This window comes from Ascaphus truei, chromosome 3 (genome assembly GCF_040206685.1).
Source record: "Ascaphus truei isolate aAscTru1 chromosome 3, aAscTru1.hap1, whole genome shotgun sequence".
NCBI classification, from domain to species: Eukaryota; Metazoa; Chordata; class Amphibia; order Anura; family Ascaphidae; genus Ascaphus; species Ascaphus truei.
Window position 1 is genome coordinate 341003613 of NC_134485.1, and position 18030 is coordinate 341021642.

The following is an 18030-nucleotide window of genomic DNA, read 5'->3' on the forward strand; positions in this document are numbered from 1 at the left end:
CACATTTTGCCATAAAAGTATTGCTCAATGATGCATTTTGAGTCTGCCATTCTGCCCCATATGTATTAGCTTGCGATTTGAGGAAGGACAATAGGAGTTAAGGAGGAGTTACCCAGTGCACATATTATAAAGAGATGGGCCAAATTCTGTTTATCTTTCCAACATCATTAGTATTAGAAAACTCTGTCATGCCTGGTGTAAAGTCTTCTACGATCTGCAGTTGTAATACACTTGGCTAACACATTTCTAATATTTAAAACAGAGGATGGATTCACACAGTACTTGCCGCCCACAAATGTTAAAATTTGTATAACCAACAGACTATTGTTATTGTATCATATACTGTATGTTATTGTTAATATAGTGGTTAGTTTGCAAGCATTAATCCTAGAGGGTGCTGTGAAGACTGTTCTTTTTATAGCAGCTTGACCAATACTAATTTTTTTATTCTCTACCTCAGGGTCTTCCTGGTAAAGATGGTGAAACTGGTGCTCAAGGTCCATCTGGCCCAGCTGTAAGTAACACATGTTTTCCACTTATTTTGTTATACTGTATGTTGACATATAGTGCCCATGACATCAAAAGGTTCCATTTGGCACAAATAAACACCAAATCAGAAGATTGCACCACAGCAGTTCAGAAGACCCTATGAGCTGAGCATACTGTGTAACGTTGGAGGTTCCACACAGGAAGATATACCACATTGGAGCAGTTTGTCAACAAGACCACTGCCACAAGATCCACCGTGTAAATTATTTCTCCCTGTTACCTAAAATGGATCAGTTTTACATTTTCCCTTCTCAAAAATACTCTCAAGTGCAACTGAAGCTTTAACCGAGTGTAGTGTTTTTCTAACACTCACCCCTCCTGCAAAAAGGTATAGATATTACAATAAAAAAATCATATTATTGTCTCCCTAGCCTTTAACTCCATTTAGATGTTGGTTACTATATATACTGTAATATCAGCTGATAGCAAATAGCACCATTGGCATATGGCTGATACACACATTGAATTTCATACTGTGGTCTTCAAGTCAAATTAATGACAATGTTCTTTTTCCAGGGACCTGCTGGTGAGAGAGGCGAACATGGTCCTCCTGGTCCATCTGGCTTCCAGGTATGTGAAAGCCGAATTTGCTTGAGGCTGGCATTAAAACTGTGAGAACAGCGTTAAAAAAAAGCCTGTGTAGCTTTATAAACAAATGGGACAGTAAAAATGATTCTCACATTGATACATGTAATTCAATATATAACTTAATGAATACTACTAGTTCCAGTATATCTATTGTCAGTGAAAATTATTTCTGGATCTCAGACCATTTGCACTGAACTGCCGTGCGTTCATTTACCACAATCATTAATAATCAATGCTGCCTAATTAAAACTGTATTTGTAATTCTTTTAGGGACTCCCTGGCCCCCCAGGTCCTCCAGGTGAAGGTGGCAAACCAGGTGATATGGTGAGTGAAGTATATATATTTTTTAACTTCCTACAGGATGCATGTGTGATGCATGATAGATAAATGTATTGCTCAGAGAAGTAAAGTTATATAGTATGTGCTCCTAATGTTAGAGTCTCTTGTATCTGTCTAATTTTAGCATAGGTTGAATGTGATGGACATAAAGTCCTGTATGTCTGTTTTCAAACTCATCTACTGTGTAACTATGTTTATTCTCAATATGGTAGCCCAAAAGGTTTTAACACATAGCGGCACCATTGCCTAACTAGTTAACCAAATGTATTACCATAATTGTAAAATATTTAGAGTGTATGATAACCTTACATTTCCAATATTTTCAATCCCCGCAGGGTGTTCCCGGAGAAGCTGGCGCCGCAGGTCTTGTTGGACCAAGAGTAAGTAAAAAACATAATGTTTTTGTCTGACTTTGAAGAAATAGGATCCATCTTTTCCCATTATTACATGTACACAAAGGCTACCGGAAAGAGTGTGGCAAGCATAGTTAACACAAAACTACAACCTCGTCCCTCCCCCTATATATCTGCAAACATTTACAATGCATATATGGTTGAATAGTGTATACATGTATTCACTCACCTTCATATTACCACCAGTGTGTGTGAAATAGTTATATAATCCCTGATATGCCATGTAATCTACCTTTCCCAATAAACACTACTACGGCACTGATACTATTCTCGCTTCTGCATTCACCCAATCACCCTAGCAACACAATAACCAATGGTGTCATTATCTGGCAGGGTGAACGTGGATTCCCAGGTGAACGTGGTTCTTCAGGTCCTCAGGGTCTCCAGGGTCCTCGTGGTATTCCCGGTACTCCTGGTACTGATGGTCCCAAGGTAAGATCAAGTTGAACCATGTTTTCATAAGAAATGTATTGATCTTTATAATCTCTTAACGAACTGTCATAAAAGGCGAGTAATTTATCTGTGATCTGTGAGAGCTAATGTCTGTAAATACATATCATTATAGGGTGATCACACATCATTTCTGTTTTCTTTAGGGTGCTGGTGGCCCATCTGGTCCCAATGGTGCCCAGGGTCCTCCTGGTCTTCAAGGTATGCCTGGTGAGAGAGGTACAGGTGGTATTTCTGGAGCTAAAGGTGACAGAGTAAGTGAACAGATTTCATACTTCATATACAGTACTTTGAATGTACAGTAGTTGATACGATCAAGATCTTAGGTTGTGAATATTACTGAGCAGCATAACGGACAAGACATTAGATTAAAAAGGAATGATAGTAGGCTGCTTCATAACTCAAAGTAATATCAAAATATTTCATATCGTTTTTAAGGCCAAAACAAAGAAATGAAAGGGCTCACATACAGAACATGACGCTTTGTGTCAAATGTACTGTATTGGGACATCAATAAAATAAACATTATATAAATAAAGCTCTATATATAAAGTAGATGACTGCCACAGCGTGATTTTAATCCTTGTATTGCCTTAATGCATTTTATGTTTTTTGTTTAGAAATTAACCATATTCATTTGGTTCATTAGAAACTGAATTTTTATGTTGTCATACACATTATTTATATTTGGTATCTTTTTGTAGCACTTGTACAAATGTACATTTGTTTAAAAAAAAAAATAATCCTGAAAATGCTTATATTTTCGGCTTAACCTTTGCAACATTAATTGATTAATTTCAGTACAATCACAATGGCAGTGTTACATTTTTTAGTATATATTGAATGTAGAGACTACAAATAATTTGCTATTTATGCAGATGTGTTAGCGTTCTTAATCTTACACAATCCACTTGACTATTGAAGGATGTAAGGCTATTGTATACAGATACATTTTCTTCCTTTTTTATTCAGATTTTTAATTTTACTCATTTTGTGTACTATTCTTTTCACACAGGGTGACTCTGGTGAGAAAGGCCCAGAAGGTGCCGCTGGCAAAGATGGCGCAAGAGTAAGTATAATGACATCATAGAAACAGAGACACATACAAGGAGAGGAACCACTTGGCTCATCTAGTCTGTCCCTTAGTAATACTGTATCTGCTGTGAAACCTGAGCCCAGATTATATCCATGGCTTGACACTGAAAAGGTGTTGATTTTCAGGGTCAAAAATGGAAAACTTACAAAAAAAAAATGATGTGAACATGTGAAAAACTCTAAATTATTTACCAGTTTTTTTCAAGCAAAAAAGTTGTGTTGTAATAAAGATAAACAGTACAATTAGTTAATTGTATATAATTGGGAGATGTGTGATTATCGTGCCTAATCTATGTCCGACTCTGACTGCATGCCAAGTGTGGCATCTGATATTGAAGTCCAAAGAAGTAACATAGCAGTAGATTAAAGATGAGCTCAATAGTGACTGTTAGCATTGTGAACTTAATTAAAATTGAACTGATAATTTTTACAATATCGTATTGGATATTTGATGAAATAGAATAAGTTTTTCCAGAGTTTTGTAGATATACATTTTGCATTGTGGCCATCTAGATGTGGCAAAGACAATGAAGGGAGTATTTACACACTTAAAGGTTAGACCGTGTAGATGTACAGTATAGATGTAGTTGTTTCAGAACCTGCAGATGAGAAATATGTCTTAATTTGTTGATAATTTTTTTTTGTAGGGTTTGACTGGTCCAATCGGCCCTCATGGTCCATCTGGTCCTAATGGCGAGAAGGTAAGAATTGCCTTTTTTTCTTAAAATGTCATTCAGTTGGAGTTCTGATATGTGTAGAATATATAATCAAAATGTCGTTTCGTCACTTCCAGATAATATTATAATGATTTGCAAATTATTGGTTTGATTTACTGCCCTCTTCACCAAAGCTGTTCAGGCATAATTTATATTTCCTTGGCCGCATCAAAAATACTTTTACCATTTAATTCACAACAGAAATATGAAGTAGTCATTTTCTGTCCCAACAATATGATCTATGATGATAGTTAGAAAGCCTGTAAATTAGACATGCATTTAGATATGTCTGAAAGTCAGTTTAGTCAGCTATACAGTACTGTATGTGTCAGGTACAGAAATGGAAAGTTGTGAGTTATTATGATAAAGTAGATCTCTAAGTATACCTGTAGATCTGTAATCAGTATCTCTGAGAACAAGGACTCATTGTACCAATTAGAGATGCTGTGTACAATTTAAACATGTTTACTGAAAGTAGAGCAGCAAGTTTATAAGGCAGGAAGCAAGCGCCATAAAATCAATGGCATACTGTATGCTTATGTAGACAATGGGAGGCTTAGTGGATTGATTGGGGTTATATCTTACCATGTTTTATCTTTTAGGGTGAATCTGGTCCTCCTGGTCCATCTGGTATTGGTGGTACCCGTGGTGCTCCTGTAAGTTCCTTAACATTGGGTTTTATATTTACATGACCTTATCTGCCATGTATTTTTATATCTCTTGCTATTGTCTCCATATTTTTTGTTTCTATTCACATTGATCTTTAAGACTTCTCCACACATATACAGTATAACAGTCCTCAGTAAAGTATTATTGTACTTAACACACTCTATTTACTGCTTAAATTCAGTGCCCTACTCTTACATCAAAAACTCTTTGGGAGTCAGAATTCTTTTTTGGAACGCGTACTAATGTTTGACGCACTTTTTGAATTATAACAGTGTCTGTTCTATGAATTGATGTATCCCAAAGTCTTACAAAATGTAATGGTATACCTTTAGCTGATCAGTATAACAAATTTAAATTACTCTGGCTTCTCGTTAGAATTGAGATCTCTTTAATTCATAATGAAGCTTTCCCGATAAAGAATAACGTACTGTAACATGGTATAATCTTACAACTGATTATATGATTGATCTGATGTAACTCACGAACTTTAGTGATAACGACTTTCTTTCTATTACAGGGTGATCGTGGTGAGACCGGCCCTCCTGGTCCTGCTGGTTTTGCTGGTCCTCCTGTGAGTAAAAATATCTAATATTTATTATATACATCAATTATCTTTAAATTGTCGTGCTTTACAAAACAGAAGAACACTTTGTCAATGAATACCAGTCTTAAGAAGCTTCCAGTCATATAAAACGTCATATAAAAACAATCAAGTACATAGACCCATTGCTACAGGGTCTTAGTATTAGAATTTTGGTGTTTATGCAACAAAATACCTGGTGGCAGGATGTGTAGGAAATTAAAAGACCATGGTACACATTTCTTACATATTGCTATAACTCTAAAATCATTCCGCAGATTCAGCAAATCATTCTGAGATTCAACATCTATTTGCTGTGTGATCTCTGCTGCTTGAAGTTGGATCTTCACTAAACCTGAGATATTTCCTTGTTTTTGTTGCAGGGTGCTGATGGTCAACCTGGTATTAAGGGTGAGCTGGGCGAGTCTGGTCAGAAGGGTGATGCTGGCGCTCCTGGTCCTCAAGGTCCATCTGGTGCTCCTGGCCCACAGGTTGGTCCAAAGTCTCTGAAATATACAGTGATAATACTACACATAGATAAAAACCACAAACTTGTCTCTTACAGGTTAATTCTTGATTGTCTGAATATTGACTTGAATGTTTTTTTTTGGACAATTAGAGTGCAAAAGTCTGCTTTGTATAATATAGAAATTCTACCTTAGAAGTGTAGAAGCTAGTGCAATTTGTTATAATACCTGCCTTAGTTTAAACTTGTTGGTGTGAAACTAGGGAAATGGTAGTTAGGCCAATAACTGAATAAAGCTTAATGTATATTCCCCCAAAAAATATTTAGGGCCCTATTTACTAATTAGTGATATTCCATACAACACCTTATGCCCCAAGGTGTTTTCCAATGCCAGAAAATGTTTGGTGGCATATGACCGCTTAGTCAACTTGGGACTATGTCACATTTGAAGAAAAGACCTATGAAGTTTCAAAAACTCATGCTTCGTGTTAGCCTAAACAGGGTTACTTTAGGGCTAACGACAGCATATACAGTATGAGTATTACTCCAACATATAATGCATTGTCTCTTCTATGGGCAACAGTAATCAGAGTAATACATATATGCACACATTTGCAACACAGTCAATAAATATGATAGAATATCCAAAGGCAGAACAGAAGAACATACATCTTCTACATTTAATGTACAAATATGTACAAGTTCACAACACATTTAATGTGCAAACGTTTTATTTGTTTATCTTCCTTATCCATTCAGGGCCCAACTGGTGTTAATGGTCCTAAAGGTGCTCGTGGTGCCCAGGGTCCATCTGTAAGTATGAAGTTACCCTTCTAGCCATCCTAACTCTATGTAAAGTATTAGAATGGAATTAAGGGACAGGTATTTTCTCTCCCCAAGTGCACGCTTGTCTACAGGTACCTCCCTTCATTTCAATTAGTCTTTCTGACATGTGTGATGCCCCTACAACTTATTAAAGTTATAAGAGATTTGTGCAGAAGAACAAGCCTCACTTAATAATGAACATGCAGCATAGTCACCGAAAGCTTGCCTTAGGTTGACAAAAACAATTTCTTTCAATAAATGTGTACAAGGTACCAAGAATAAGACACGTGTTTTCACACCAAAACAGATGCTTATTACATGCTAGGATTCTTATTTAATGGCATAATTCTAAATATGTATTCTTCTACATAGGGTGCCACTGGATTCCCTGGTGCTGCTGGCAGAGTTGGCCCTCCTGGTCCCAATGTAAGTGACAACGTATTTTCTTTATATGATGCAGCCATTGTGTGCACAGTTGCAATGTATCCCTGATTTCATAAGAATATTATATTTATTATTGTATGTATACGGCACATTAAGAGGAAAGATACACATAATATAGTAAATTGTAAGTTTGCAGCCTAAGAATGGAATGTTGTAGACCACATTTAAAAAACATGGAATATCAGGTACTGTGGGGGTAATCTGCTGATTAGCTATACAATAACAGCTTTAGAATTCATATTGCATGTGGAGCACCTACTGAATCCCTAAAAAAAATTATAATGTAGAAGAAAAGGGAACTTTTGTGCATGCAGCGTGGGATTTTGTATGCACTTACTGTGCTTTCAGCAAATGTCTAGTTCAATATGTTATAGTGATGGTAGATCCAATAAGAGGGATGTGACGCGGGACATTTGTTGCAATGGTGGTATGGGATTTGGAGTATCATTTTGTTTTCTGTAGGGTAACCCTGGAGCTGCTGGACCTCCTGGATCTGCTGGTAAGGATGGACCCAAGGGTGTTCGTGGTGACGGTGGTCCTCCTGGCCGTGCTGGTGACCCTGGTCTCCAAGGTTCTGCTGGTCCTGCTGGCGAGAAGGGAGAATCTGGTGAAGATGGTCCCGCTGTAAGTGGTTCTTTAAACAACATTGTAGCTTTTATAGTTCACACGGGAGGTAAATGATTCCCAGCACTGCAACAGTCAGCCTTGCAAAAACAATACGTTTCCAAAGGGTCTAGTTGCAGTCCAACTGATGACTAAAAGACCCTTAATGTATGTCATTCAGTCAAAGCAGTCTTTGAAATAATTATCCTATTTTTACTGTAAGGCACAAAACACACAAAGCAAGTTCTTTCTTCCCTCCAATAAGAAAGGTTACCTTAGTCTGTGGACTTTAAGAAACGTATTGCATCTATAGAAGCAGCAGCAGTGGCCAATAGTACTATTTGTGTACTTCTCTGTTGTAGATCTGCTGTAAGCATGACTTATTTTACTAATCCCTACATCTTTTTCCTTAGGGTCCAGATGGTCCCTCAGGTCCACAAGGTTTGGGTGGACAGCGTGGTATTGTTGGTCTGCCTGGTCAGCGTGGTGAGAGAGGTTTCCCTGGGCTTCCTGGTCCATCTGTAAGTATGATTTCCTCCAAATATATACAGTATTATTGCATTACTTGAAAAGAGGATCATATGTTTGAGCTTCCCGTGTTAAAATTATATCAAAATATAACCTGCAATACACCCTTTATGAGCAAGACACAATTATAAGTCTTTATTGTATATGATATCAGAATTGTTCCTAGAAAGAATACGAATAACTTAGCATGTCAAGTGCGATTATATGTGCAATGTTACTAATCATTTTATAGGTATTCCCATGCAAAGGAAAGATTATTTACCTAAATCATTAGTTTTTCAATTCCTAACCTTCCTTATATGTTTCCTTAGGGTGAGCCTGGCAAACAAGGAGGCCCTGGATCTTCTGGCGACCGTGGTCCCCCTGGCCCTGTTGGTCCACCTGGTTTGACTGGACCTTCTGGAGATGCTGGCCGTGAAGTAAGAGAATAATTCTATAAAGCTGGTAAAGCAGCATCAACATAACAACAAATACGACCTTTCAAAAAAACTGAATGACAGGCCCACTCAAAAGAATATCATTCCAATAACAGACATTACTCTTCTAGGGTTCAGCTTTTGGAGAGAATATTTCTACAATCATTCCGTGCAATTTCCCTGACAAATTTCTATAAAATGATGGTACCCCCAAATCCGAGCAGTTTTAATTATGCATATCAAGATCAACTGGGTTTTTGATACTTTATCTTAATTCTTCCTTAAAGTTACTATTCGTATGTACTGAATTGCAATGTGGAGATCTTATATAAACTGCAGGTAACCTGAAGTTCTGGAAGCAAACATAAATAGCGCAACTACTGTACATACATTTGCCTTTTACTTTTTCATGTTTGGACCACAGTATTTTGTATAGGTAGGGCATAAACAACTTGACCACAATGGGATATATTTATCAGAGCCTCGCTGTCCCCTTCCCGTATAATCAATATAACTAAAAGCATTTGATTTATATCCTTTGATACATTTAGGTGCAGTTTTTGTACCCCTGTTCTGGCCCAAATGTTCAGTCAGGAAATTTTGATAGATAAGTCCCAAGGCATTTGTAAGCTACTCACTGTCACCCATGACGTTACTATGATGTTTCTAGAACTACTATTTAGTTAATGAACACTTTAAACGTTACTAAGTATATAATACAAATTAATAATCACAGCACATGGCTTAAACAAGTGCCAATAACTTTTCCAAACTTTTGTTTTAGGGTAACCCTGGTTCTGATGGTCCTCCTGGTCGTGATGGTTCTGCTGGTGCCAAGGTAAGATAGTCAAAAAATTTTTTGGGTAAAAACTCAAAAACTATGTCACACTATATTCCCTTTTAAACTCTTGGAGAATAAGCTTTGATATAGCTTTGCTACAATACCATCCTCTCTGTATTAGACATTTTTCCTACTGGCAATAGCAATTGATATAAAACCTTTGATATCAATCTTTATTATCTAGCAATTACCATATGTGACCATAGTTGTTCAGCTGAGCACCTATTGCTGATTACACAATCACTGGCAATAGTTTCCCTAAAACTGATTAAGGAACTTAACCATTTTCTCTGGCCCTACAGGGTGACCGCGGTGAGACTGGTCCTGTTGGTTCTCCTGGTGCTCCAGGTTCCCCAGGTTCTCCTGGCCCTGTTGGCCCAACTGGAAAACAGGGAGACAGAGGTGAATCTGTAAGTATTGGTCATCCTTTCTGCAAAGCATGTTAAAAGTACAATCTCATTTACTCTAATAATATAATAATTATTATTATTACTAATCTTCTTGGTGTTCCTTACCCTGAGAGGTCATGCCACTGCATTCTTGCAGGCTCCTCCTAAACGTTTTTTGAGCTTTTTTAAGTGGGAAAAAAGTCCATCTGAAAATCCCTGCTGCCTGGAATAGAACAGCATGGCAGAGTGAATCAGATTTATCAATAGCGAGCCAATAAACAATGGGGATCAGGCAAGCAAGGGATTCTGGTACAGGAAATAGCAACTCCATGATACCGGTCCAAGCCTCTACTAGTAGCCAGTAGAATTTAACATTAGGGGGGGAAATATAGTGCAGTACTTGTAATAGCCTTCTCTTCCATATGATTATTTTAGCTTAGAATGTATTTTTGGCCAGGATTCCTTTCTCTTCTTCTCGGTTTCAGAGAGAGCTAAAATGACACAACAGGAGGTGCTAACAGCAAAAGAATGGAAATCTGATAGGAAGTTTTCTAGTGTTTGTTAAATGTAATTCACCAATACAATCACTATCATTTTTATTTGTAGTTTCATACACTACAACATACTACATTGGGGGAGGGAGTGGTTCTTAATGACATACAAATTACATTAAATATACAGATGGGAAGATCCTTCCTACTGTAGCACGGGGATTAAAATAAGCCCCCTAGTCAAAGAGCAAGTTAATAAGTTTGCTAACCAGGGCAAACTACTCACTCTGCAGTAGTAGTGGAACATTTTCTCAAAATAGTTATTTGCCAAAAGGTAATACTTTGATATGTTTCTCTTTATTAGGGTCCCCAAGGTCCTCTGGGTCCCTCTGGCCCGGCCGGTGCTCGTGGTATGCCTGTAAGTATATGGTCTCTTTATTTTCTCTATATTTTTTCTGATATTTTCTCAACTTCTGTAAGTTCTAGCAATACTATAGCACAATAACTCATTAGCCGTAGTAAATATGCAAAAGTCTGTTTTTGAGCATATTGCGCAAATAAGGGCAAAATATATATGTAAGAAACTGGTAAAAACCTTGGCGTATTACAAAAAAGTTTCTAATTGGCAAAGGTTTATAATTGTGTCCAGAAGCGCCATTTTCCATAGTACTATAGGATTTCACCAAATGTGGTGCTGTTTGCATTGACCTTGCTAGGTTTTGATATATTCTTAGTGAAACTCCCCCAAATGGTGAAAGCTAATATAATTACAAAATGTTAAAAACATAACGTATGGTGACTGTTAAAATAAGTTCACTGTACGTTTTTGCCTTCAAACAAAGTTCATAAAACAAATTCTCCCAAATGTTCACCTATATCTAGTACAGGGGTTTTCAACCTTTTTTTTGGTTAAGAACCCCTATGTGAAATTCTGAGGAACCCTAACCTCTCTAAAAAAAAGTCTGGGATCAGATGCATTTTAAATTCTACTGTATTTGGTACAATTTTAAAATGACGTGAAAATTACATGGAACCTGCCCAGGGAACACAAAGGGTTCCTGGCAACCCTGGTTGAAAAACACTGATCTAGTAGAAGAGATTTCTACATCACGCCATAGCTCTCCCATGTATAAAATATTATTAACATTAACATTCTTCTAGGCAATGATTTTGCTTTTCAATAATTTTGTGGGCAACTTGCACTGTACTTTTAACACATTTTTATTCCATCTTTGTAGGGCCCTCAAGGACCCCGTGGTGATAAGGGTGAGGCTGGTGAAGCTGGAGAGAGAGGTCAGAAAGGTCACCGAGGTTTCACTGGTCTTCAGGGTCTGCCTGGACCTCCTGTAAGTATTACAAAAAAGAAGCTCCATAAAGTGTGAATGTATGTACATTTGGTCCTTGATTCCTTGCATTTTCTTGATCTACCATACGTTGAAGAGGAGAAAAAGAAAACTGAGCACTACTTCCAAGCAGATAAATGAGTTAGGCAGAGAGCATACCCATGAAGAAAAAATATAAAATTTAATGGAACATTTAAAAAGTAGCGTATTTGGGCAAAACCCCACACCTACGCGTTTTGATATTCACCTTGCTCGAAACGCATAGGTGTGGGTTTTTGCCCATATATGCTGCTTTTTTAATGTTCCATTAAATTTTATATTTTTTCTTCATGGGTACGCTCTCTGTCTGACTCATTTATCTGCTTGGTAGTAGTGCTCAATTTTCTTTTTCTCCTCTTCAACGTATGCTGTGACAACGGAGGCACAACTCTACCTCAGGACAAAGGTATTTACTTATCAGGAGGCTGCAATCAAACGTGAGTCATTGGTATCTATTTTCATACACCACTCACTCCTCACCCACATTGATGCTTATATGTCTGGATACTAGAGTGTGTTGATTCCCTACTACAGTGCCAATGGGATCTCTACCAGCTAATTCGAACAATTGTGCATTTGTGATGTCATTTTGAAGGGGTATTTATTACAATTAAGGAACCATAGGGGTACTCCATCAGAGTTTTTGGTGCACCACACAGCTTTTTTCCATTTTGATCTACCATAGAATTAGCACACCATTATTGTATATTCATGATAAAGTAAAGAATCTGTAACATTTTATTTACACTCCCTTGATCATTGTAGAAACAAATATAATCTCCTGTAGTTTCATTGTCTACTTGTAATCTGCAACTAAGTGGAGAGACTGCGCTGTTACCCTACGAATATCCACGAGACTGAGTAATGTTTCAATATGCTTCATAAGAAAATGAAGAAGTATCTAATTCAATAATAAAATTGACACAAAAAGGTCATTGGAACAACACATATGATTTTTAAAGCTGCAGACAAAGCAATATCCTAGATGTGTGTTTTTATTTAATAAATCAATTCTGTACTATTAGAAAATACTTAAAAAAAACAACAACTGTGAATGACATTTTTAATGTATTATAATGTAACCAGCATTTTTGGTTTCTATAGCAACCATTTACAAAGTCATATCCCCTTCCTCTTCTAAAACAGGCTCTGGCACACCCCTTTTTGAGCACTGCCCTAGCTCTCTCTAGCAGTGCATCAATTGTATCTAGTGACTGCCTGGTCACATTAACTTCTGCTGCACTGATAGCCATTTAGTGAATACCCGAGCTGAATTTTCGCCGATTGATCATAGGACAACCGATCGATTGGCAATTTAGCGAATTACTTATCATTGTGTGGATTTTATTAATCCATATAATAAAGGCAAAAAAATAATTTAAAAAAAACAAACGGCAGCTTGAACTGCTGCTTTAAATGTGATCAAATGTATCCAGATATGCCACTCATACTCTATATTGTAAATATAACAATGTCAAAGCCTAATTCCCCAATGTTTTTCCATGAAGAGATTAGGGTAATAGCATTGAAACTAGGACCCTCCGTGCTTAGTGACTGTTACATGATGGGACAACATGAATTTAAATATAATAAAATCTATTCTATTCTTACAGGGTACTTCTGGTGATCAAGGTGCCTCTGGTCCTGCTGGTCCTGCTGGTCCTCGAGTAAGTTATAGAGATATGACATTTATATGTTATAATATTGATATATGTTATCTATTTATATTGGGGACAGTGGTGTAACTTATCTCTTGTTATCTTATATAGGGTCCTCCTGGCCCTGTTGGTCCCTCTGGCAAAGACGGTTCGAATGGTATACCTGGTCCAATTGGTCCACCTGGTCCACGTGGTCGTGGTGGTGAAACTGGCCCTGCTGTAAGTATAGACAAGGATTTTGCTGCATGTTCTTCTTACTATGCAAAATTAATCTTCTAATTTGCATTATGTAAAAATGCAATACGGACTAAAGTGTAGGAAAAGGAAGCCATGAAGGTCTAATATGCTCAACTCTAATGCTTAATCATATTACAGTTTGAATACATAGTATTAGACATTACTTGTGTAATATTATCTTCAACACAAAATTGACATAGTTTATGCCTCTTCAAATAGGGTCCACCTGGTCAGTCTGGTCCACCTGGTCCTCCTGGTCCTCCCGGCCCTGGCATTGACATGTCTGCATTCGCTGGTCTATCGCAACCGGAGAAAGGACCCGATCCTATGCGTTACATGCGTGCTGACCAAGCTTCCAGCTCTCTCCGCCAGCACGATGTTGAGGTTGATGCCACTCTGAAATCCCTGAACAACCAGATTGAGAGCATTCGTAGCCCAGATGGGACAAGGAAGAATCCAGCGCGCACTTGCCGTGACCTGAAACTGTGCCACCCTGATTGGAAGAGTGGTATGTTTAAAGTTATATTGCCACACTAGCAGATTTAGTCATTAATAATGCATTATTAATATACTGTATTCTGTATATAGTGGTAGATATACTGTAGAATTTTTTTCTTGTATGGTGCAACAGAGATTTGCAGATTGTGAGACTTCCTATTGAATATCAACATAAGCCATGTGAAAGTATAATTGAATCTCTAACTTTTAAGGTGAGAAAAGCACCTTCTGAATAGTGTCCTGCTAGTCATTTAACGGACAATTGGAGAAGTTACACAAAACTTGGCAATAAGTTTTATCTTTACATCCAGAGCATTTGATGTTGAGTATAGTCTGCTAGCGATCACCAGTAGAGATTTGGTTTTAATTAAACATACTGTAACTGTAATTTGTTGCTTCCTCTTACAGGTGACTTCTGGATTGATCCTAACCAGGGCTGCACTGTAGATGCCATCAAGGTCTTCTGTAATATGGAAACCGGAGAGACCTGTGTCTATCCAAACCCAGCCAAGATCCCCAAGAAGAACTGGTGGACAAGCAAGAGCAAAGACAGGAAACACATCTGGTTTGGAGAGACAATCAATGGTGGTTTCCAAGTAAGTGTCTAGATTCTAATGTGCCCTCAATGTATTGTATTTTTCACCTGCTTAATTCTTTATTAGCGTAAAGGAAAAGAGCATACTGCATGCCTAGTTTTAAATTTGCTCTAAACGTATAATCTTAAATCCAAATATACATATCCTCTAAAATTTAAATATTTGTAATGGTTCATATTATTTAATATGATGACACATGTTTCTCTAAATACAGTAATTAGAGTTTGTATGTAATTTATTTGACTTACCTTGATCCTACAATGTATCTGTCTTTGCTTTTATAGTTCAGCTATGGTGATGACAGCTCAGCACCTAACACTGCTAGCATTCAGATGACCTTCCTGCGTCTGCTATCCACTGACTCATCCCAGAACGTCACCTACCACTGCAAGAACAGTATTGCTTTTATGGACGAGGCTTCAGGCAACCTGAAGAAAGCTCTTCTGCTCCAGGGATCCAATGATGTCGAGATCAGAGCTGAGGGCAATAGCCGATTCACATACAATGCCTTGGAAGATGGTTGCAAGGTAAAAGATTCTGCAACATATTAGAATTTAAATACTATAAACTGTATTATGCACTGGAAATATATTCCAAATACATAATTCAATAGATAAAGTAAGAGAACTATCATATGGAAATGTAGAGTATTGGGGAGATAGTATGGTGTATGTCCATCTTGGTCTTTTTCATGAGTTAAGTTGGTGATTTTAAAATGACAAGGAAACATTTTGCACACTTTTAACTGTTATTTATTGACTGGAATTGTACTATTTTTTGCTAACAATTGTGTCTTTTTTCCCCCCTAGAAACACACTGGCAAATGGGGCAAGACAGTTATTGAATACAGAACACAGAAAACATCTCGCCTGCCCATTGTAGACATTGCACCTATGGATATTGGTGGAGCTGATCAGGAATTTGGCGTTGACATTGGCCCAGTCTGCTTCTTGTAAAAAACAAACAAATTAAAAAAATAAAAATTAATAAAAACCCTAAGGACCTGAGTACTTTCCAATCACTTTTAGGACTTCTGCACTGAATGGCTGAACCGACCCCAAATTTCCATTCATCCACGCGCTTACATTTTGGACTTTTTTATTTTGTATTGCAAGGCCAGAACTGGGCAGACTACGAAATAAAATTATGGTATTATTTATTTATTGTCTTCCTGTAAGACCTGTGGGTCACGTGAAGGTGGGAAACTAATTGGCATGTTTGAAGGCCCCCCCTAACAGATGTACAAAGTGCAGTTTTAAACAATCCCCACCCCGCCCCCCCTCACAGTGTATATCAGCGGGAGTACTGTGTGTGTAATTAAATGAAATGGTGCTATTGTTGTAAAACAAGTTTGTATTTTATAACATCAACTGACATAAAAAAAACTTTTTTTGGAAAGTACAAGTTGAACTGGGCTTTGTTCTTTTACCTTTTGTTTTTTTTTTGTTTTATTTTTTTATTATTATTATTGATAGAAAGTTTAAAAAGTTCCAGGATTCTCAGTTTGCCTGCCCTATGTTTTCTCCAATTTGAGATGAAAAAAAAAAAGTTTAGGGCAAAATCTAGAACTTCCCAGGTTTAAGCTACCTCACACTAACTAAAAACTATAAAGACACGAGCTAAATCTTGAAGCTGAACTAAACATACAGTAGCAGTCACAGAAGCTGTGAGTAATGGAATGACCAAGGGTATTATTCCAAGTTCAGGTGCTTATCTTATACTTCTGGGTTCTGACTTTAATAGAAGGCTAAGAGAAAGATCATAGATTGAGGATCATAATGATGAAACAGTGGCACAGACAACGGTAACATAAGTGTTGCAAGTTTGTTGTGATACAACTTGGACAATGCCAAAGTTTAGCAGCTAGAGTCTCAATAAAATCAGTATTGTAGTAGGCAAGTGGATGATGTATACAATTCAGGTCATAGCCATTCAAAAGTATTTCTGATGTTTTCCCAAATTACGTATGTGAATTATCCATCTCTAATCCTTTTTCCCAACTTCTAAGAATCTCTGACCTTTATTTTGCAAAGTCTCGAAGGACAACCAGTTAGACATTTTTGGCCGGAGGGGGGGGGGGGGGGTAAAAAAAAAGAAGAAGAAAAGAACGGATTAGAACCAAGGATATGTACTATTTTGTATATGTAAAAAAGATTTTCTTTTAATTATTTTGCAATACTGATTTTCAGCATGGTAGGCTAGTAAATTTGCCCAACACCAACACTAATATTTCTTGTTAAATAATTGTCTTACTGTATCTTTTCTCATTTTCCAATCCCTTCTAAGTTTTTGCAATAAAGATAGAAAGCTTTTCTATAAAAAAAAAAAAGAAAACACGTTTGTTTGATTTTTTTAATTTGTATTAAATTCCATCCTATGATGTAATCTTTGTTGAATGATGTTAATCTTATCTGGGATATTTTATGACAAAACGAAACAACACAAATAAAAATTTTAATTAAAAAAAATAATCACCAGGCTTTTTATTTTCCTTGATCCCCTTGGAGATAAAAGAAAACCAATTAGAATTACGTACAGAGTAATCTTCAGAATCTCTGAGAAAATGCAGAGCATTAAAGCAATGTGTACGATATGTCTAAAGATGTCTAATTCTCGCCACTCAGACCCCACTCTCGTCGTCGGATAATCCTATTAAAAAAAGGCTACCCTAAACTTTCAGGTTGTTCATTATTCATCAAGAGCTGCAGAATTATGGCTTAGAGACGCACATTGTCATGTCACCATCTAATACAAAACCTGTCATAATTATTTGGAGTGAGTCTCGCTCAGAGGAAATTAGTTATTATTTCCCAGAATAAAAAAAGTTTGAAATTTTTCCTTTTTTTGTCCCAAACTCCCAATTCTTACTGTAAGGAACACTCAAGAATGAAGACAATTGACACTCAAATGTGGACTCAAAAATGTTGGCATGTGAGAATGGCAGAATATTAAGGACATAATTAGAAAAGCAGATCTGTGGTATACATTCAATAAGCAAACAATTGGAAACCATAGAATGCAGAATGTTTTTGAACATTTACATTTAGTAGAAGCGTTACAATCCATACTGTGTAACGTAGTGCAGACAATATTCATGCAATCGTATGAACTTGTGGTTATTATAACAAAGGACAAACGAGAAGATAAACACTTGCTCAGCCAATTTAATATTACCTAGTAAGGTGCACACTAAGGGAAAAAATAATGCAAGAAACGTGTGAGAAACATAAATCCCCCAAATTGGTGGTACTATTAGT

General features: G+C 37.0%; 1 protein-coding gene across 2 annotated transcripts in view; it reads left to right on the forward strand.

Moving 5' to 3' along the window:
- COL2A1 (collagen type II alpha 1 chain) overlaps window positions 1-17141 on the forward strand; it is a 55552-nt gene extending 38411 nt beyond the window's left edge. For both annotated transcript variants that reach the window (XM_075591677.1, XM_075591678.1), the window contains 26 exons: window positions 461-514; window positions 1066-1119; window positions 1408-1461; window positions 1812-1856; window positions 2223-2321; window positions 2486-2593; window positions 3355-3408; window positions 4082-4135; window positions 4753-4806; window positions 5337-5390; window positions 5783-5890; window positions 6625-6678; window positions 7063-7116; window positions 7597-7758; window positions 8151-8258; window positions 8577-8684; window positions 9466-9519; window positions 9825-9932; window positions 10767-10820; window positions 11641-11748; window positions 13398-13451; window positions 13554-13661; window positions 13899-14187; window positions 14586-14773; window positions 15058-15300; window positions 15583-17141. In XM_075591677.1, the coding sequence (XP_075447792.1) occupies window positions 461-514; window positions 1066-1119; window positions 1408-1461; window positions 1812-1856; window positions 2223-2321; window positions 2486-2593; window positions 3355-3408; window positions 4082-4135; window positions 4753-4806; window positions 5337-5390; window positions 5783-5890; window positions 6625-6678; window positions 7063-7116; window positions 7597-7758; window positions 8151-8258; window positions 8577-8684; window positions 9466-9519; window positions 9825-9932; window positions 10767-10820; window positions 11641-11748; window positions 13398-13451; window positions 13554-13661; window positions 13899-14187; window positions 14586-14773; window positions 15058-15300; window positions 15583-15729 (2577 nt within the window). In that variant the 3' untranslated portion in view covers window positions 15730-17141. The remainder of the gene's footprint in view (window positions 1-460; window positions 515-1065; window positions 1120-1407; window positions 1462-1811; window positions 1857-2222; window positions 2322-2485; window positions 2594-3354; window positions 3409-4081; window positions 4136-4752; window positions 4807-5336; window positions 5391-5782; window positions 5891-6624; window positions 6679-7062; window positions 7117-7596; window positions 7759-8150; window positions 8259-8576; window positions 8685-9465; window positions 9520-9824; window positions 9933-10766; window positions 10821-11640; window positions 11749-13397; window positions 13452-13553; window positions 13662-13898; window positions 14188-14585; window positions 14774-15057; window positions 15301-15582) is intronic.
- The last annotated feature ends 889 nt before the right edge of the window (window positions 17142-18030 follow it).